Below are 23,144 nucleotides of genomic sequence, written 5' to 3' on the forward strand. Positions count from 1 at the left end.
TTTTGTAAGAGAAGTGTGAAAGCTGCAAACAGTGGGTTAAAATAAATGTTCTTTTGTCTTAAAGAATAATACGTGTCTATGAAGAATAACTTTCAATTTTTAAACATCGTGGTAGTTTTTAGATCTAAGAAAGAATTCTGTTGCAAATCTATGATATCTTTTTTTTGAACCACAGACTGTCTTTAAAAACCCATAAGTGTGTCAAAAGAACACTTTATGTGTTAAATAAAACTGATTAAGGTTTTATTCGATAAACACACCTAAATGCAAATGCATCGACCAAGCGCGAACTGGTTTTTAACTAGAATTCTTGGACATGTTAAGCATGCAAAATAAACGAAATTGACGGTGGAACATGCGTAGCCATCATAACTGATTGAAAATGGGAATACCATCGGAAAAAGTTGAGAAAGTAAGATAGGAAATAGGTTATCAGGAGAAATTTTCTTATTTAATTTTTTCATTTCGTCTACGTCACTTTTTCAGACATTTCTATGTAACTGGAGGTTTTGGTACACCAAAATATAAATGTAAGCTTATTAGCTAAAATAGAGGTCACTATGATCGTCCTAAACAGCTTTTGTTATTTCATTATTGAAATACACAATAGTTAAAAAAAACGGATAGGGCACAGTTATGAGACAATATTTTTTGAATACTACTTTGCTTTGAGTTTTACCTAGTAGGCTACCAGATGCAAAAAATAAAATATATATTATTTTAGACGTATTTAGTTTGATTTTCAAATAGTTTGATTTGATATTTAAAAATTTAAGTACCTAATAAAGTTACTGTCAAATTAATATACATACATTTTATTAAAGGAATTTTTTTATTTCTCAATGTTTTGTACATCTGTTCCTATGTTGACCAGATATACAGGGGGCAACTAAAATGCTTGGCTAAGCTATAGGTGAAACTACAACCTCATGAAATATCAAAAGATGCTCCAAATGTATGTTTGGAAACGTTTTTGAGATACTTAGTGTTAAACTTTAAAAAAATGTATTTTTTTAAGACTACAAGAGAAAAACTAGTGATTTCATTCAAATTTATCGTGCAACTTTCATTTTTCAATATCCAAAAATCTCTGTACAGAATATCAAAAATAACATGCAACGCAAATAGTAAAAATATTAAGTGTATTTTGTACATTATTTTTCAATTTTATTAAAATAAACTCATTACAGATTCTCAAATCAGTGTAATTCAGTCCGTGCCAATCATGTGTTTGGAATCTAATCCTGTTAAAATCGAGGTGAGTGTCATCCTTTCCTCTTCTGTGTTCTGTTTTTAATTTAGCGCAGGTATAACTTTGCACTTAAGATGATACATGCCTCAGAATTTTTTCAAATAAACTTCGTATTATACTTATCAGCTCTAAAGGTTTTTTATGAAATATTTTCTTGCTGATGAACGTTGATGATGATGCTGTATAGTTACTGATTACTAATAAAAATGTCATGAAAAAATGCGTTGTTGAAATACTGATAATAATAATTCATTGTCTTTATTTATTTCTTATCAACTTAACTATATTTTTTCATTGACACATCGACACATATTTATAACATTTTTTTTTGGATTTAATAACTTTCGCCATTAAAATTCCGCCTAAAGAGTGCGTCTTCATTATACAAAGTGTTGTAGAAAAATATACCACAAGTTTAGAGAACGCGAATCATTTTTTATTAACTAACTCTTTTGTTTTTGAATTCAGAGCCCCAAACTAATTTTTTTATTAAATTTCAAACCATATATTGTCCAAAAAAAGTTTCACGCTTTAAAATTTGCTAGAGATAAGTTCTGAAAAGTACCTATCAAAAGTGTGTGTCAACATAAACGTTTTTTACTTGTATTTGGTACAATAATGGAATTAATCTTTTGCACATCCTTCCACCAAAAAGTCCTTGCCGGGAGCGTCTACAGCCTGGAGCCGGTCCCCACCGACGAAGATGTTCCCCAACATAGAACTGGTAAACTCGGCCAGCAACTAACCCGCTCATTCTCCGCATGTGCCCGAATGAAAGAGGCTACACAGCAACTTAACTCGTTATTTTTTGTTATACTAGCTGCAATTTATTCCGTTTTCAAACTAGTTCCGCAACGCGGCCTTACGTCAGCTCAGCTGTTGAATGATCTTGATCTTGATGGAAGAGGAATGGTGATTGCCACCAGTGTGTTTAGTTTCGATTATTAACATCTCGATATAGTTTAGGATAGGTCAACAATCGGCCTTGTAAAGAGTGTGTCAAGAATAGGAAGACCGATCTGATGGAATAGTGGAGAAATGTTATAATTAACGTGCTGTGCGTTTCCTATTGATTGTTTTTATGAAGAGAAAACGGATGCCCAAGCTGCAGAGATAGAGAGAAGACGCTTCATGAAAATACTGCAACGTGGGAATGTGGTACGTATACCTAATGACACATATCTAATTGCTGAATAGTAATTAGCCTCAGTTTTACTCTCTGTAATTGTAAATTAATTTACTTACGATTTGTAAACTAATTAAACCGTTATAAAATATTTCAGTATATAAAAAATATTGAGGGTGTACATTTATTGAAAACGAAACTTAAAAAACTATACTGCTATATAACTTACTTTATTTTCAGTTTAGAACTTTGATTTCTACGAAATTCACAATTTCAATTTGAGTTTTTACTCACCTTTTATCACTTAATGGAAAAGTTGGTACAATTAGAATAGCATATTCAAATTATCTTTTAGTTTTTGTGCATATCTGTATCTCGCTTATTTTTGTTACAACATTCAATATATTTATTATGTGCAAACTGCGTGCAATTGGTAGAGTAACACTGTTTATAAATAGAAAGTTCATAGTCTGAAAAATTGAATACTGTGAGATGTGCTCGAGAAGTCAATCTGTGAAAGTTTTAGCAAACCAAATGGACCACGTGATATAATAACAGTTCTATAGTCCATATCCTGAATGAATTATCCTATAAACTATTCAATATATGTTCATACGTGACTGACTGTATAAATTAAATATGTATTCAGCATTGTTTACAGAAAGTAGATTTTTAAAGTAGAGGTAGTTTTTTCTGTGAAAAATGGCCATGACTCGAAATTGTAAGAAGTAGATAAGGATCTTGTGCTCTACTACGGTTAAAATTTGACGCTAGGTACTATCTCGTTACAGTCACCTACACTTATACACTGTTTTATTATTTTAAATCAAGAAATAGTTGTTTAAAGTTAAACTCTCAAAGATCCAAAGTAAAGCTAGATTTGTTAAAGATTTGTATAGTATGTTTAGTTATTATTTGTTCTTTTACTAAAACAATTGGATAGAAATTTATTGTATAAATACTGCGTTTATTACTAATAAAAGTACAATAAATTAAAACGATATCCATCAACTCCGAGTTGCTACACACGCAAGCCATTTTTGACACTAACTACTAAAAAACTATTGTAAACACTATGGCAACGACGACTGTAAAATCGGATTCAGTATTCGGAGTCGCGAACGACAAAAAGTGTCTCATCTTGAGTAGGAAATTCTATTTAAAGTATGTGCAACAGGCGTGTTAAGTTCAGGAACACCTCCATCCCCCTCCCTCTAAGTATAAATGTTTATGATCAATTTAATTCAAGATGGACTATAACAAATGCAAATTTCTTTATTGTCAATTTAGTCGCATCTACAGTAATATACGCATTAAGATTCCGATAAAAATAAATCAGATGCTAAGAAGGTTCATGCAAATTTAAAATGTTTTAATAAAAAAAATTATAATTTTGACATTCTCTATGTTGAAAAAATGTAACTTTCTTATGAACTAAGTGTTCCGTATATCTGTATCTGTAAATGCTAATCGGTATATTTGAATTTCTGTCAAATTAAACAGGGTCGCTAGATGAACATCTTGGTAATTTTTTTTTTAAATCTCTCCATAGCCGTTTCCAATAGGACATTGGAAAATGGCCCATTTTTTTTTTAAATTAACGTTGTGGATTTAATCAGAAAAAACTTAATCTAGGTAATGACCTTATTTTTAGCAGATACATTTTATATGAACAAAAATATATTATTTCAAAGAAAAGTTAGTACATAAATTTGTTCAGTGTAGTTTAAGAATAATGCCTTGTTGTGCAACAACAGTAATTTTTGTAAAACGACACTTTTGATTTCAAAACTTCCAATTACCTGAAGAAGAATCTAAGTGGTTAAAACAACTATTAGGAATGGAAAGGAGTCAACTGACCACAATATGATTCAGCTTAAAGCCTCTTCATATTAATAGCTTTATTAACGAAAAAAAGCGACACGTCCATTTTGATTTTTTTTTTTGTTCAATATTATTTCACAGCACAACAGACATACCATAGGTATTTATACCTATACAAATATTGTTTTGCAAAACGTAAAATGAAACGGTAAAGACGTTGAAGTGTTGGAAAATGTAATACATGCTAAACAAAGTTCATTCGTATAATAAAACATCGAAGCCCGATGCAATATTTTGGCGAAGGCGTGAGTGCTAAGTTGTCGTCATTCTCATATACATGGTGTTACGAAAAAAAGTAGGTCAAGTCGTTAACCACAAATTCTTTAGGCAAAAATAATGGGACTTATGTCATTTTCAAGACACATTGTATCAAGNCAACTCCGAGTTGCTACACACGCAAGCCATTTTTGACACTAACTACTAAAAAACTATTGTAAACACTATGGCAACGACGACTGTAAAATCGGATTTCAGTATTCGGAGTCGCTGACGCCACGTGGCTCTCTATGCGTATTACGAATGACGCTAGAGACTACAGTTGTCAAGCTATGCAATGGTTGAAAGTACTACAACTATAATAATTTTTTTCTCGGAAACTATAAGGATTTCACAAAATTTTTTTTGCCATATTGGCTCCATTTCTCATCTATTCCCAATTTTTTTTGGATAAGTTGTGAATCAGTCTGTATAATTTAACAAGAGATGCCGTGAACGTGTTCAAGAACCGTATCAGCAGCGTGTGGGAAAAAATTGCGAACGACAAATAGTGTCTCATCTTGAGTAGGAAATTCTATTTAAAGTATGTGCAACAGGCGTGTTAAGTTCAGGAACACCTCCATCCCCCTCCCTCTAAGTATAAATGTTTATGATCAATTTAATTCAAGATGGACTATAACAAATGCAAATTTCTTTATTGTCAATTTAGTCGCATCTACAGTAATATACGCATTAAGATTCCGATAAAAATAAATCAGATGCTAAGAAGGTTCATGCAAATTTAAAATGTTTTAATAAAAAAAATTATAATTTTGACATTCTCTATGTTGAAAAAATGTAACTTTCTTATGAACTAAGTGTTCCGTATATCTGTATCTGTAAATGCTAATCGGTATATTTGAATTTCTGTCAAATTAAACAGGGTCGCTAGATGAACATCTTGGTAATTTTTTTTTTAAATCTCTCCATAGCCGTTTCCAATAGGACATTGGAAAATGGCCCATTTTTTTTTTAAATTAACGTTGTGGATTTAATCAGAAAAAACTTAATCTAGGTAATGACCTTATTTTTAGCAGATACATTTTATATGAACAAAAATATATTATTTCAAAGAAAAGTTAGTACATAAATTTGTTCAGTGTAGTTTAAGAATAATGCCTTGTTGTGCAACAACAGTAATTTTTGTAAAACGACACTTTTGATTTCAAAACTTCCAATTACCTGAAGAAGAATCTAAGTGGTTAAAACAACTATTAGGAATGGAAAGGAGTCAACTGACCACAATATGATTCAGCTTAAAGCCTCTTCATATTAATAGCTTTATTAACGAAAAAAAGCGACACGTCCATTTTGATTTTTTTTTTTGTTCAATATTATTTCACAGCACAACAGACATACCATAGGTATTTATACCTATACAAATATTGTTTTGCAAAACGTAAAATGAAACGGTAAAGACGTTGAAGTGTTGGAAAATGTAATACATGCTAAACAAAGTTCATTCGTATAATAAAACATCGAAGCCCGATGCAATATTTTGGCGAAGGCGTGAGTGCTAAGTTGTCGTCATTCTCATATACATGGTGTTACGAAAAAAAGTAGGTCAAGTCGTTAACCACAAATTCTTTAGGCAAAAATAATGGGACTTATGTCATTTTCAAGACACATTGTATCAAGGTTAAAATTTAATAAACGATTTTTATTGATAACTTCGTTTTAAGGCATTCAACTAAAATTTTGCGGGTTTATATACCGATACACCTTTTGTGTAATTTTAGTTAGCATAAACTAGACATAAAAAGACATAACGCGAGTCCTATTATTCTTAATAATGTGTGTATGAAGAACTGGTAACTAAAATTAGCATTTATTGATAATATTAATTAATTGCATTATTAATATATATTTAATTAATTTAATAGTCTATGATAATATACTAATAGTATTTATTCATAATAATCTCAGAATCAATTTCACTAACATGTCATCAAAACAAATCTTAAAGTATGATGAAACAAATACATTTTTTTAAATGTCATATGGCGTTGTTATTTTAAATAACTTTTCTAAATGTAATATAATAATTCAATTAAATGATTAAACAGTAATAGGATAAAATATTTGTTTACCTATAACTATTAGATTTAATCTAGTAGCAACTCCATAAAATAATTATTATGCTCTATTACTCTTAAATGTACAATTATTCTGCGAGGAAAAATACAGAGAATAATTCTTTGCCTTACGTAGTACGAGACAATTCGTTTTCATACTCTTAGAAACATCACAGCGTATTAAATGGCATATAATGTTAATGCGTATCCACCTTTAGATTTTTTGATAATCTTTAGGAAATTATTGATTTAACTTCAAACGTGTTAATACTCAACTTTTTTAATATTCATAAAAAACCTCAATACTTTTTTCACTGGTTTGTTATATTTTATTTCATTCTATACAAACAAAAATAACCAATTATTGGAAATTCTAAAATAAGTTGAGGTATTACAATAGAACATAATCATTCAGCTTTACATCTTCATAGAGGTGATAATTGTACCTTGTTACTGCATAACTGCTTATTAGCGACACACATAGTCATCTATTATTATTTATTTAAAATCAAAATGCTTGACAGTACGTGCAATTAAAATAATTACTTATAACGAGAATTTCATTATTTCTGTTAAGTAACAATGTTCCTATAACGGAATAAAGTTGTGCACTATACGGTATGTTTCTAAATTACAGAGCCAAACTTAGAAAGTAAATGATATTTGAGCAAATTGTTGGTCTGGAGATACATAATAATTTTTTTTTCTCACACTTAAAGCATGAAATTTTTAATAAATTAATTAAAATAGATTCCTGTGCCAAAGTGTATAGGAATATGTTTGTTTGACTTCTCCAGGAGCTTGGAAAGTACATAACCATTTTTAACTTTATATTTCAGTATGAAATCATCTGAAGTAAAATATGAAATTTTATCAGAAAATAAACCTAAAACAAGTCTGCGGTCTATATTTCCTAGTCAAAAAAAAACATGTATCGATTTCATAGTACCTATGTGTGCCTTAATGTCATAAATATTTCATAAAAAAGATGTTTTGTTTCATTTAACCACTCATTATAGCCAAACAATAACTTTGCTGAAAAAAACTTCGTATTTAATCAACTATCTTTTAATCGTAATGTGGAATTTGTGGAATTTAGGACAAAAATAATCTCTGTTGCCATTCAGTACTGTATACATTACTTTTACAAGTGTTATGAAGTGTGAAGCTAATCTGGAGCACCACTTTTACAGAAAAAACTTAATCCTCGCTATTACTTTAACAGTGTATTATAGCTATTGACAATTTCTGTGTAAACAGTTTGTAATACTTTAAATACTGTAGGTATTTCTGCTGCAAAGCTTGATAATTTCAAATGTTTTATATATCTGGTAATCATTACTTAATCGTTTTCTTTTGTACTAAACAGAAGCATAATTTAAAACTCACATTTCTTTGGGACATGATTCATATTCTATTAACTGCTACTACTAACGTAATCGATTTCAGTTTTTAAGCCCATTGAAGGATTCATTCATTATTTCTGTTCATTTGCTTGTTTTTGTGTCTTTTTGTTTTTTGTTGGTAATTACATTTGCTTAATGATTATGTTCAATACACAACTTGATTCACATTATCTACATAATGTCCTGCTAAGAAGGATACAAATTTATTCACGCTCTCATTTGATAGTCATAGTTTTAGTGTAGTCCGCAGAGTAGTTATTTCTCTAAATATCAATCATTTTTATTTTAAACCTCAAATCACACTAAAACGGTGTGACTTAGAACCAATACTTATTTATCAAAATAGGCCTTTCATTCAATGAAAAAACCTAAAATATGGAAATATGAGGTTACGTAACGTTTAGAAGAACTGTGGAATAATATTTGTTTTAAATGGACTACTTATTTAATTATTACTCTATGTACCAGCATTTTATTTGTTGAGTATTATTTACGTAGTACTTGAATCTATTCAAATTCCTCAACATGGTTGTTGTAATGCTAGTAGATTTATGTATTTGCTTTGTAGCCAGAAGCGTTAACGGATTGTTCCGATTGTTCCTAACGCCTAAAATGTTCATAAGGTTCACTAATGTCTAAAACGCCCATCAGTTGTTAATTATTAGGTACTTCTCATTAGTCATTCGACCTGTATCGTGTTTATCCAAAGAAATGTCACATACTCGTAAAGATATTTCATATAATGACGTTAATTTGTACATTAAACATGACATTTTGTAAATTTACATAATTTTCTATAAAACATATGCTACTAAAAACGTATTACCTATTAATATTAATGATTAAGAGATATTATATATAGTAGAAATTACGTTAAATTGTTTTTTATATACATAAAGAAATGCTTTAAAAATAGATTACCCTTGAATGATGCAAAAAATCGTATGGGTGACTAAAAACAATTAAATAATGCTAATTCACGTAATTATTAATATATACCTAGTGCGAATTACATTTCAAATATTTATTCATAGTCTTTCCAAAGGTTACATTACTTTTTACAATTCTTAGAATTTTTTAAAGTGTGCGTTATTCAATTAAATTGGTTTCAAAATTGTAATTTTAGTCTTGTTTACACTTTTTTACAACAATTTTTTATTGTTTCCTTCCAAGACACTAATTTGAAACGAAATTAATTAAATAACACTCTTTTTTGAAATTACAAGCATGATGAAAGCATAATCTTTAACTTACTGCACTTTGGGACGACCCGGCAAAAAAATACTAGAAAAAAAAGTAGGACTATTATTGTACGCCTCCACGGCGTGGGGTCACGCGGCAAAAAGCCACTTAAAGTCATTACAGGCTGTGGAAAACATAGCCCTCCGCACGGCCACCGACGCGCCCTGGTACGTAAGAAACACTGACATATTACGAGACTTACAATACACAAACGCTACACGCCGTTGACTACGTACCCGACGTGACCGACAAACACAAAAGACCTAGACACCAACTTTTTGACCCTGGGTGACCACCCCAATGACCCCCCCCCTGCCCGCTAACCTTTTCTGTTTCAGAGACAGCCAGGATCAAGAAACGAAGACAACGACACACACACACACACATACACACCCCCCATACCCACTTTACCCCTCCCCTCCCGCGCTAGCCTAAGGGCCACCTTAGCAAAGCGCATCCCAGGCTGCATAGCCGCACTACCCTACCCAACCATACCACACATAAACATGACACTACCCCCGGGGTTTACACAGACGAGCCGGCGAAGCAAGAAGAGCGCCAGAAGAAAGGGCCCTAGCCGGCGGGGCCCAGCCAGGACAAAAGGAGGTCCCACAAAGCGCCTACACCGGCCGCATTTGCGGTCGGGGTAGACGACGGATGGGGCCCACCTACGAAGGCTGTCCAGGCCTACACGAGATGAGGCAGGATAAAAAGGGATAATCCCCCTCGATCCCAAATCATTGAGGCCAATTTCTAGCCATAGAATAATGGCGACTATTATTGACAACATTGATCATCATATCTCCTAATTGGGACCCCCCGCATTTTCTTCGCCTGTTCCTTCTGTTGTACTTAAATATGCTTTGCTGGTAGTCTACATTTCGATGTAGATTGTTATGTAGACATTTAGAGATAGGCAACTGCCTGTACGCTCGTGTTACGTGTTCTGCCTATGTAAGCGCAAAGCATTTCCTGTTGCATATGTAGTCAAGAACGACTCTGGGCATTTAAGCGCCTACATACAATAATGCAAAATGGACCCTTAAGTATACGATAGAAACTAGTATCACATATGTCAGTCTTTTGATAAAATATATGTTGGGGCCAGTGCAATTTCAGAACTTTATAATGGTAAATGAAACTGTTTTTCCATTTAATGACAAGGTGATTTTTAAGTATTTTGACGCGTATTCTATACTATAAGCTCCCGAAAGATTTGTAGATCGTTACTGGATAGAGGATATCTTGTATGAAGTGTTAGAGCCGCAGATATTTAACCAGAAAAATTCATTGTAAACTATTTCCAAGAAACTGAAGTTTTTACCCGATCTTTCGAGAAGGTACGGAACAAACTCTATTATTATTTACACAATGAAATTGAAGAAATAATTAGGTATTCTGGTCAGTTGTATAGAAGTAAATTAGGAAGTTAATAATAAAAATGGACAATTTCCGGGTTGAATGTTGTCATTATATTAGCTTTCTTGGCATTTCGAGAGACATATCGGTATCTTTTTCAGAAGAAACTACGATTTTTTTTTTTGAAGAGCGTGATATGTCTCTCGAAACGTCAAGCCTATACCTATAACGTGGCAATCGGCCTTCTCTCTACTATGGCAACATGCAAACCACAATGTAGAGCCTTTAGGAACCCTTATAAGAAAAATAGTAACCCTTGCTTGTTTTATCTGTGTCGATGAAAGAAATTAACCATAAAAACTTATCACAACGTCACTGTTACACCCTGTATGAGTGAAATAATGCATCTTTCAAAGAAACATATTGTATTTTTGTTGTTTTAACATTTGACAAAGACTAACACGTAAAAATAGCTTACAAGGATGATCTTATTATTTCCACATTTCCACAATAGAAATTATTTCCCCTAGTTGTCGAGACTTATAATGTGTTTCCGCGGTACTGTGAAACTGCAGGTCGCTCTCTGTCAGTAAGTAGCAGTAACCCATAATAAATATAGCAGTCTACTATATCTCGCGTATATTATGTTAATAGTTTATGTTTAGCGTAAAGTAAAACAAAAAAATGTATTTATTTTGAAAACTGTTGGATTTTTTGACTGAACTACTACCATCTTAAGGACAAAACAGGATCATTTTGAAATATCACCATTATTCGATTATATTTTATTTCGAAAATTTTCAAAACCACTCTTAACAAAAGACCCAACATTTGTTGAACTATAAGCATTTTTATTCATTTCTAGATAAGATTACCAAATATCAGATATCTTATACCATTTCCATAAACTCTGTATAAAGGTACAAAGCAATTAGTACTATAAAAAATACAAGGTGTCCCACTGTGACGAGATATTAGACATATTTCAGAGACTACTTCGATTTTAATTTTGAAAATTTGGGCAATAGTGTTTTCGGCCATGCCCTTCTCAACTAAAATAATGGCGTCCACCTAACGCTTCCGGTTATATCGGAAGTTGACGTCATCTTCGTTATTTTAAATGAAAGACACTGTATATTATTGCAATTTTGGATTCTACGTCAATTTTTAGGTGAACTTTCATAAAGGTTTCCTATTCTTAAAGTTAACCGTTTTTGAAATATTTAATATTTTTCAAAAAAAATTTAAAAAGCACTGCCTAATTCATAAAGACGTCTATTTTACAATAATAAAGTTAGAGCGATAAAATTTATAGGGGACATAACTAAAACTCTAAGCTTCCCTACCATATTTCAAAATGACTTAATTTCATACAGGGTGGTAGTATTTTAATGCCGAATTTAGTCAACTTTAAACCAGTTTTTTTTAATGGAACACCCTGTATATTTTTGCACAACTGTTTTTTGTTATTAAAATGCTGACATTCTAAATTTATTATTTATTCATGGAGAGTGTCACAAGATAAAAAATACAACTTGCAGCGTATCTAATGAGAGATACACTCATTAACTGCCAATCAGTAGGGATAAAATAAAAATAATTTTAATTCGGTGTTAAATTTCTACCACCCTGTATGGAATTAAGTCATTTTGAAATTATGGCATGGAAGCTTAGAGTTTTAGTTATGTCTCCTATAAATTTTATCACTCTAACTTTATTATTGTAAAATACACATCTTTTTAAATTAGACCGCGCCTTTTTCATTTAAATATGTCAAAAACGGTTAACTTTAAAGATAGGAAACCTTTATGAAAGTTCACCTAACGTAGAATCCAAAATTACAATAATATATAGGCTGTTCCAATTGAAATAACGAAGATGACGTCAACTTCCGGTATAACCGGAAGCGTTAGGTGGACGACATTATTTTAGTTGAAGAGGCATGCCCGAAAACACTACTGCTCAAATTTTCAAAATTAACATCGAAGTAGTCTCTGAAATATGTCTAATATCTCGTCATCGTGAGACAGCCTATATATGTCAGAGAAGGTTATTAGAGAGACTATTAGATTAAATTATTAGAAAGATTATTAGAGCAGATTATTAAAGTAGAAAGATCATACTAGAGGCAGAGAAAGGCCTAATCGTAACCTTTCCCTCGGACAATAGGTCCCTGACTGACATAAGTAGCCTAAGTTTTTATGTGCGATGGTAACACAAGGTGTATTTCAGGTGTCAGCAATGGGTACCGCTATGCCGAGCTCTTCGTCCGCTCGAGGCCTCTGCAAGAACCCACCAGTAGTGCTTCAGATGTTACAGTGCAAGTTAGAAGTGACCCGTGAAGAGCAATTCGTGAAAAGTAAGTTGCATTGCTGTGTCTCATCATTTGCTTCACGACAAAGACATTTCACATGTTCTTATGTAACATAACTTCTTCCTACATTCCCTAGTACGGTTTAAATCAAGTTCAAGTTCAATTTCGCTGAACGAATTCCAGAGAAATGAAAGAAATATATTCATTCTAGAAAATGATTATGCATAAGGTGTAATGACACTTTGATACTATCTCTGTAAATACGTCAATGTAGAACTGTATATAACACAAAGTACCAATAGTGGCGATATTATAACGGGATTATATATGGAGTTAATATGGTAATGGTCACATGCGATTAATATTTATGTGTTTAAGGCTTGGATATTATAAACTGTGAATACAATAATTAAAATACCGTTTCAAGGATAGTCTGGCCACTGAGGCATTTCCTGTGATTTTGATCAAAATGCGGGTTCGTCACGAAGCCATCGTTCTTACAGGGCGACTTTTACTAAAAAAATTGTGGTCTCTTACGAGACTAGAGACAGCTATATTCTGTAGCAAGTTTTCTGCATTGTTATTGTATTTTAGGCGAAGGTGTATGATAATTGCATATGTATTTAGAATTCACTTTTCATGAACATAATTTTGTGTAAGTGAGAGAGTAAGGACAAATAAATTAATGGGCACGTTATTTTTCAGTTTATGAAGATTTACTTATTCATTTACTTATTCTTTTAATAAAAACGTTAGATATACGTACAATGCATTGATTTTTTTCTAATTACTTCATTTGTTTTGGACAGATGAATTGAAGCCCAAAAAAATGTAGTGATAAAGATAATTTTGTCGTTGGAATATTGCATCACCCTGTATATATTGATAATAAAATAAGTCTTCTAACAGTATCTAACTGTTTTTTAGAAAATTGAAGTTTGAGTTTAATCCATAACATAGCAAATCGAATAAATAAAAATTCTTTTTTAACATCCTTGTGTAACATTTTTGAACAGAATCATTATGAAGCAAGTACATTTGTTTATTTTTATTTGTTTAGTCAAGGAATAAATACGCATTTTTCTTAAAAATTTGAACACTGGAAAATTATTTAATAATAATTAGGTAATAACTTAATTACATTCTTCTATATAAGCAATTACTTTTATAATCCTCATTTTTGGTTGATATAGGTATATATACATATTTTTAATAAATTAAGACATTGAAATCAAATTTTGTGTGCACAATATTATTAATAAGATTTATTAGAAAAAGTATTGAAGCACAGTAGCGACGGTATGAATACTCTATTTAACATTACCTAATTCGAATGAATTCAACATTTTTTTTTTCTAAAAAATCTAATAAAATGAAGTCAACAGAAACCAAGAACGGCTGTGACAACATTTTTGATGAACAAAACAATAGATATAAATCACGACACTTGAATTTTAAAAAATTAAAAAATTATAAATAAGTATTTGATACAGTGCGGTAGTAAATTTTGCTTCGAGAAATTTTTTAAGTGTTTTGTGATTTATTTCTATTCTTTTGTTCGTCAAATTCAGTAAAAAAATTATTAGTTCGTTGATATTTATTTTTAGAGGTCGCTTGAAAACATTTTAAGTACACTACTTTTAAAGTTAAAATAATTATTATGAGTGACCTTTAGAAATTAAAATATCGATTTGAAATTTTCAGAATCGAGATCTTTTTCAACCTAGAAAATGTTAAAACAACGAAAAAAAAATTTTTTTTAATCAAATTTTTGACGATTTTGGAAATTTTTAAAAATCTTAAGCGACCTCTAAAAAAATTTTTTTTGAGCTGATTTTATGAGGGGGCTCTTAAAACATGATAATAACATAATAACTAACATATTTTCACAAGATACACGAAAGAAAATATTCGTTTTTTTTTGGGCCACCCTAATATCCAGTAATCAGATAATAATAAATAATTTCCCGAAATTTTTTTTTTAGATATTTGTAATTTAATTTATTTTACATAGTTTTAGTTTTTAAACTAAAAATGATGTTTAAATATAATTAATTAATTAATTATTATTATTCATCAACTACCCTTACCACTAATTACTACTACTACTACTACTATTACTACTACTACTACTACTACCCCTTATATGAAATTAATACATTTCAATCTAACTAAATTATATATTAAACTTTTAGAAAAATTTACATTTGGAAACGACAATATCAAAAGCTCTACTTTTTTCAATTAATTAATTCTAAATTTTATCACTTTTATAATTTTCTAATTTCTGACCAAACCTGTAAAAGCTATGCAAAAGAGTCAAAATATTTTTTTTTCTGTGGCAATTTTAATTTTTCAGATGGCACTTGATTTCTATATTATGCATAAGAAAGTTCCTTTGTATATATTCATTTATTCTGAAAATACTTATAGACGTACATAATATATTTGCTGAATGCTTCAGCACCCTGTATTTCAAAACTGAAGGCTTTGAGGATAGATGTTCATGTAAGAACATAATAAATATTCTCAAATTTAAGTTAGGGAAGCGCTCTTTTATTTTTGGCAAATTGTTGGGTTACATCCTCTAAATTCAAACATAATTTTCCAGTAATGAGGATATTTAAAAAAAGAAACTCTTTTTCTTTTATGCCATTTGACTATAACTTCACATTTACATTTTTTATGCAAAAAAACGTTTTTTATCCTTCTAATAATTTCTGTTTTCAAAACGCAAGACAAAATGCCCATTTTATAAAATTAATTTTCTTTAAAAAGTACGTTCCAGATTACGGCTAAGAAGAAGAAGGAATTTTTTTAAAGCAACCCCTAAACTGTTTACTTTCAGGAAACAAATTCCATAAAATATTTAAAAACCAACATTTAATATAATTATATCATATATTAATGAAGTATCTAAAGAAAACATATTTACAATCAAAGAAATTTTTTAAATTAGTGATGGAACCATTTCATAAGTTAAATCAGCGTTAATATTTTCCGGAACATTCCAGCATCATTTAAATCACTTTTCATATCAAAAGGTATACAACAACTAGAGTTTGTTTACCTTACTTCCTAGTCCTGATGACTCAACGTTCAACCCGTTAACCTACATTGAAAATGAAACGTTTTATCACACAAGAATTTATAATCGAGCCCGTGTCTGTTTGAACCTTCCTTAAACGAGTTTTGGGGATTCCACAAGAACAGGTTTCGTGTGCACAAGATGACATTTTGATTGCTTTGCAATAAATAACACCACCTGTAGTATAGAAAGGCGCCAAAGAATTTTGTACAGTTACTACTATCAATTTCGAATTATGTCAAATACCTACCTACATATAGGAGGATATTGTAATTGTAACATACACTGTAATAATTAAATTTTAATTTAATTTAATATTTTTATTATACATATTTATATACAGTGCGTTTATGATGAAAGGAACAAATTCGTTGAAAATTCAGGGAATTATTTTATGGAAATATCATTAAAAATTAATAAAAAACGAATTTTTGGTAATCAGTACTCTGATTTTGTCTCAAAATTAAACTTCTTCGTTGCCATACTTTTAAAAAAATTTTAATTTTAATTTTTTTATAAATATTTTATTTTTTTCTCAAAAATAGTAGGACGTAATGGTTTCTGGCAAGTGTATTTCTTTACTGGAAAGTCAAATGCTCTATCTAAATTGTTTATCATTAGCTATAAACTTAATGAAGTTTTTGAATATAGGTTTTACAGAGAACGTTTTAAATAATTTCTGTTAACACCCAGTATTTTTTATCAACACATTTTGGTGCTCAGATATATTCGATTATTTGTTCTTTTCGGTAAGAAGAAATGTCAGTATGTTTTTTACATCCGTTTGTTACGGGAGTACACCAAAATATTAACAGAAAAAAAAACTGTTGTACTGGTAGGTAATCCAATGCTTTGCATTAGTAGAGGAGGACTATAATTCAAAAATGCTATGCCATACTCTAAAGAAAAAATCGCGCTTAATTTGACAAAAAAATAATTGAAATTACTAAACGCCTGCCTCAGTTCTTTTCTAAGAGCAGTTACTTTTAATCATACTATAATAACTATGCTAATTTGACACAAATAAAAGTTCTTTCTAATCTAAGTATAATTAATACAATTTCGGTATATTCTACATAATTACGTCTAGGTATATTAAACAAAGTTCCCAGAGAGTGTCATTGACCTTAGCGGTACTACGTTTTTCCCAACAAATGGATGTGAACCTTAGCCTAGAGACTAATTCACATCGTATTTACTTGTAACACGATATGTTGTCATTTATTGTACCTACAAAAGTCGCCATTTACCAAATGTGTTAGCAGACCGCAGAGTTAATGGAAAAATCGTGTCCATATTTCCTGTCTGACAAGCTACTGTTATTTTTCAAAATTATTTAATTTTTCATTAATCTCGCTCTTATTTGCACCACTAACGATTGTGTTTTGTTTTTCAGGTGAAAATGAAGTGGTCAGGCCCAATCGGTCTGTTGGTAACAACCCTCTGCATGGTGTATTCCATGCCACCACAGACGACGACAAGGTACACTTCCCTCGAAGAATACAATAGGTTTTCTTTAAATCCAATACGCAACTCTGACAAAAAAAATTCTTTTAACTTATCTGCATCGAACATTTCTTCTTACTTTTCAGAATCCCCTTTAAAGGTAAACGTTATGAATCTTACAGAACAAATTCGTTTCGCAGAACAACCCAATGTCAATATTTTTAGCAGTAGTGCTGGAACAAGTCGGAAGTTGAAACATCCCACAAAGAATCAAACCTTATATACAAATTTTGTTACAAATACATTTGGAAATGCTGCTACTAGGAATAAAACTATAAAAATTAACTCAGTCAATAAGGTAACAACAAAAGTAAATAAACACGCTGGTACTGTAACTACTAAAACTGTTTCAAAGACTTCGAATCTAAGACCATCAATAGTAAAAGTACCTGATAGCAAAAATAGCTCTAAAGTAGTATTAAATGTTAAAAAAGAGGTTCATGTAGTCACAACCAAAGCTCCTTTTAGGATAAAAATAAATAAAATAACCACACCGACAACAAAATCTCCCAAAACTGTTTATAGAAGAACCACTTCTGTTCCCCTTCTCATTAAATTGGCAACTAGAAAACCTGTTACAATAAAATTGAGTCGACCAAATGTTAAAAATAGTACATCAAGTACTAAACCAAAAGAAAAACCGACTATTCACAAAATAATAACGAAATGGTCTGACAGTACCGATTTAAGTGAGGTGAAACAGGACTGGTATGAAAATGGAGTACCCTACCCTAACCCAAATCCAGAAATTAGTTCATTTTCACCACCAGTGTCGCTTAGTGATGTAAGTTCAATAACTCCAGCAGTGAGCGACTTCCTTGACAATTTTAACTACCCCAATCCCAATCCAGAAATAACTTCATTTTCACCACCAATATCACTCAGTGATATAAGTTCAATTTCTCCGACAGTTGGTGAATATCCAGAAAATAATTACCCCAACCTCAATCCAGAAATTAGTTCATATTCCCCTCCTATTTCCCTCAACGAACTGACTTCAGTATCTTCTTTAAACAACGATTACGCAGAAAATGCGAATTACCCTAGCCCAATTCTAGACGTGAATTCATACTCGTCATCGTATTCGATCAACGATGTTCCCTCTATTGCCTCAGACGTTCCAGACATAGTAGATGCCTCTTTCTCAGCTCCTTCCGCAGACGCTGCTGGTAATCCAGTTAGTGTTTTCAATCTGGACATGGTTTCTGATGGAACAAAGCAAGGAAGTACTGGTGGTGGTTCACCTTGTCCAACCGTCCATATTTCTAGTTCCGTTCTAGCCTCCAGACAAATGGAATGTTCTGATTTGAATCTAGTCATCAATTCCCACTTTCACCAAAATCAGAACGGCGGGGGAACAAGAAACCCTTCAATAAGCACCTACGATGGCGCTCAGGACGCTGCCGCAGCTCCCGTACTGGGAGATGTACCTCTTGCAGGGGAAGGAGAGGCCCTAGGGGATCCTGGAGTGGCTAATTCTGGAGCAGGTCTCGCTGATCCAGCTGTAGGGGCAGCTGAGGCGGCGGATACAGCTGTTGCTCCACAAGCACCTGCAGCGGCCTTACCGGGTGGAGGGACTGGTGGAAGTGGTGGTAGCGGTGGTGATGGCAGCAACGGCAGCGGTGGGATAAAGTTGCCCGATTTGAAAAACATGTTCGAAGCTATTGGTTACTTATGGAACGCGTTAAGACATTTGTTAAGTTTCCTGAAAAATCCATATTTGTACATCATTCCCATGGTGCTGTTCTTTGCTTTAGGATTCTTTACAATATTAGCGCTGTTCCCGTGGTGGATCCCTTTGCTGATGCTGTATTTAAGTGTGAAGACTCACAAAACACCCAAAGAAACAGTAACCTTCTACAACCACTTTCATAAACCTATACATCACCCTGATGGTTGGTTTTGGAATCATCAGACGAAAACCTGGCAAAATGTGCAGGATTTTGTCCATAAGAGAAACGACCATGGCGGTAAACGTGTTGATAACATTGAATCTATAATAAATAGGTTCAAGGGTAGGTATGAAGATAACAAACCAATCGTGCAAACATGGAAGAGAAGGAAAAGACCAAAATAATTTACTGAGTAAATTACGGCTTACTTAGACGGATTAGTCACTTTTTAGGTACAATATTTGGTTTGTTTTTAAGTGGGAACTTGCTTAAATACCAATAACGCTGCAGCATTGTAGATTCGCATTTTGTGGCTTCGGATATATATTTTATAATAAATGTAGTTCTATATTCGGCTTGATTATATTACAATTCTTCAGTGCTACTTCAAAAGTTGTATATATTTAATGATTCTACTGTGTTATACTTGTACATAATATGCAATATTTAACGAAATATATTGGGTTACTTCGGTTCTGTATAATTTCGAGGATATTACAACTTTCGTGTCATTTATTTAGTGTGTAATTAATTTATTTGTTATCTTAAGACAAAAATAAGTTCTGAAAAGTCAGAAGAAACGTTCTCATTACCTGAATAGGTTTTAGATCTTTTAGATTTTAGATTTTTCTATATTCTTCTATTTATTTATTATCTGCTATATTCTATCTTAGTGCATTATTTAAATATGTTGTAAAAACTAACGGAGAAAAAATAAATTTTAAATACTAACAACTGCGTTTTCTTTCCCTTTGTTTGTCATGTTTTTGTACGTACACGTATCTATCTCTCACTTTCTTGATTTTCGTTTTAGATCAACGCCATCAGCTGAAAATGCAACAAAAAGTATGCCACATCAACGAGGTAACATTACAGCGTTGGATATCTTACTTGATACCCGGACTCCTCCAAAGATAAAACAACAGGTACAAAACAAAATGAAAATAAAAAATGAAATGGAGAATTCCCACGCTGGTGTCGCTATACCTGTCGATGAAGATTCCCTGGAAATGGAGGAAACGACAAAAAAATTGAACTTTTATAAAATTGAGAGGCCAACCACCAATAGCGGATTGTCTACTTGGATTTTGTTGAGTGGACAAGCTTCAGGTGCTACTACCAAATCGCCGCCAACTAAAAAACCTGTCATTAAATCGACCCCAGAAGAAAAACAAAATGTGACTATTGTAAACGATAAGCCAACTAGAATCATAAAACCAATTTTTAAACAACGCCCTACCACCACATTGAAACCAAGCACAACAACTACAGCGCCTACCACAACTGCAGCTAAGACCACAACCAAACTAACAAAAGTTAAAGCCTCAGCTTTGAACAGTTCACATAAAAAGTCAAGCACAACCACTGAACATACAACGAAGAAACCGAATACCGTAACCAGCTTAACCACTGTAAAAACAATTTCTTCAACGCATTTAGCTGTTGTAAAAAATGCAACAGCAGAAAACACCACACTGTCAGCTACAGATTCAAGCGCTTTGCCTTTAGAAAGTAAAAATGGAGAGGTGGATCTTCCTAACACAGACAACAAAAAGAAGAAAAACACAAACAAACGAAAGAAGAACAAGACCAGACGGCGCAAACCAGGGGACAAAGGCACTAACAGCACCAGTATAGCAAAACCAACCAAGATTTTAAAAAATAAACCATATGGCACCCAACTTTACAACTATCTAGCAAGAGAAATCATGCCCACAGTAGGCGTAGGTTTGGTAGGTCTCATGGTGACGGCAGGATTAGCCAGCTACTTCCTCTATCCATTCGGTGTGGCTAGAAGATCCTACGAAATAGACAGAAAGGACAAAGAGGGTTCCTATTACTACAGTGATGACTACTCTGGAGGAATGCCTGAGGAAGAGGCCATAGGAAAAGTCATAGCAGGAATGCCAGGAAATTCACTATTTGAAAACAGCTACAAGTCTCCAGCTTCCAGAAATGCTTATTTAAACAGTAAAAATAGACTAAGTGATAGAAGAGCACAGATCCAACGCAATGCCTATAGCGGTATGGTACAAGGTACCGTGGAAAACGTTCCAATAACATCTACGAAACACGAGAATGAGAAACCAAGCTATCCAAGCAATAGCTACGAGCCAGTATCGTACTCCACTGATCTTGATTCCAGATATCCACCCACTGTCGACCAGAAGTTCGTTGTTGGTAATATTCCCAAGGAAGTTGTCACGGAAGTGACACCAGCAGCTGTCCCGGAACATGGTCCTAGAAACCTCAATTTTGAAACTAATTACGCGGAAGAACCTATTTTCGTGGTTGGTAATCCACCACAAGAATTCACGAGGAATATAAAACTGGACACCGTTCCAGCACAAAGGCCTAGAAGTTTAAAGGTTAGGAGAAAACGAAGTGATATTCCTAACGACATAGATAACGAAATAGTTTCCAACCTGGATAAAGAGGAAGCAACTACTATCAGCGTTGTAGATGCAACAACAACAGAAACACCTAGTTCCCCTTCATCAACGAATACCCCTGAAAAGATTGAAACCACCACATCTGGCATTCAGACAATCACAGGCCTTCCCGATAAATTAAATTCTTTTATTGATTTAATGAAGGAATTGATACATTTTAAAGCTAGGTTAGGTTTACAGATGATCCAAAATGCTACTAAAAGTATTTCAACATATATCTCCAGAATACAGACACGTTTAGATCAAGATTACAGGGATTACTCGAAAAACAAACATTGAATTACGTGAATAGTTTTTAACCATTGTAATTAAGACTGTTAATTTATACGAACCGGCAGAATAGCTTTCACATACAAATGGCCTGGAATATGGTTGTGATCAATTTTTAGCAAAGTTAAAATTCTTGATAAAGAAAGCTGTCCTGTCAGTGATACTTATTGGTTAATCTTTTATTTTTAAGCTTATTTATTTATCAAAAACTACGGTGATACATTAAAAAGTTAAATCGAATTTCCAAATGGTTCGTATACTCCAATTAAATGGACCTTTAAATTTGGTCAACTTGCCTGAATTTGTGATATAAGTTAGTTTGAGGTATATAATAACAATAAGTGACAGTATTTTTTCAACCCCCGGCCAGGGGCGAAAATAGACAAAATAAAGGGGTCTTCAAGATTACTCAAAAGGAGTAAGAGCTAGAAAAAAAAATATTATAAAAGTTGTAGAGCATAAAATTCTGCATAAAAATAGTCTTGAGATTTTCTTGTACTATTAAAATTAACAGAGTTAGGGGTTAGGGAGATTAGAAGTTAAGGGATGATTTCAGAAATTTAAAAAATTATAATCAGAAAAATTAATTTAATAAATTTTTTTTTCAATCTACTCTAAAAATTGTAAACTTTCTTTTCAAAGAAATAAATATATTTTTTTATTTTTAATTAAAAAGTTCACAATTTCAATTTTTTAATCGTTAATTTTTATGATTTGAACTAAAACAATTTTTTCCTATGCCATTCGAAATTTATGATAATGAAAAGTTGCTTTCGAAATGTCTTACAACAAAGATAAAAAGTATTTTCTCTCAAATTGTTATAACTTTTTTATTAAAAATTAAAAAATATATCTGTAAAGATAATTCACATTTTCTAGAGTAGATTGAAAAAAATATATATAAAATTCATTCATTTTTCTGCTTGTAATGATTTTTTAAATGTCTGAAATGATCCATTCACTTCTAGTCTCCCTAACTCTGTTAATTTTAATAGTACAAGAAAAACTCAATAGACCATTTT

The 23,144-nt window shown here is 32.1% G+C and overlaps 2 protein-coding genes across 2 annotated transcripts; both read left to right on the top strand.

The window, feature by feature from the left end:
* Positions 1–2,126: 2,126 nt before the first annotated feature.
* On the top strand, positions 2,127–19,985 carry LOC108906441. Its single transcript, XM_018709681.1, has 3 exons — positions 2,127–2,410; positions 12,832–12,958; positions 17,398–19,985. The coding sequence occupies exon 3, from the start codon at positions 17,404–17,406 to the stop codon at positions 19,582–19,584; it is 2,181 nt and encodes a 726-aa protein (XP_018565197.1). The 5' UTR covers positions 2,127–2,410; positions 12,832–12,958; positions 17,398–17,403; the 3' UTR covers positions 19,585–19,985.
* Positions 19,986–20,247: 262 nt separating this feature from the next.
* On the top strand, positions 20,248–22,461 carry LOC108906392. Its single transcript, XM_018709620.1, has one exon. It carries the CDS (start codon positions 20,248–20,250, stop codon positions 22,129–22,131), a length of 1,884 nt encoding a protein of 627 aa, XP_018565136.1. The 3' UTR covers positions 22,132–22,461.
* Positions 22,462–23,144: the final 683 nt, after the last annotated feature.

The sequence above is a fragment of the Anoplophora glabripennis genome, unplaced genomic scaffold (genome assembly GCF_000390285.2).
Source record: "Anoplophora glabripennis isolate ALB-LARVAE unplaced genomic scaffold, Agla_2.0 scaffold47, whole genome shotgun sequence".
In the NCBI taxonomy this organism is placed as follows: Eukaryota; Metazoa; Arthropoda; class Insecta; order Coleoptera; family Cerambycidae; genus Anoplophora; species Anoplophora glabripennis.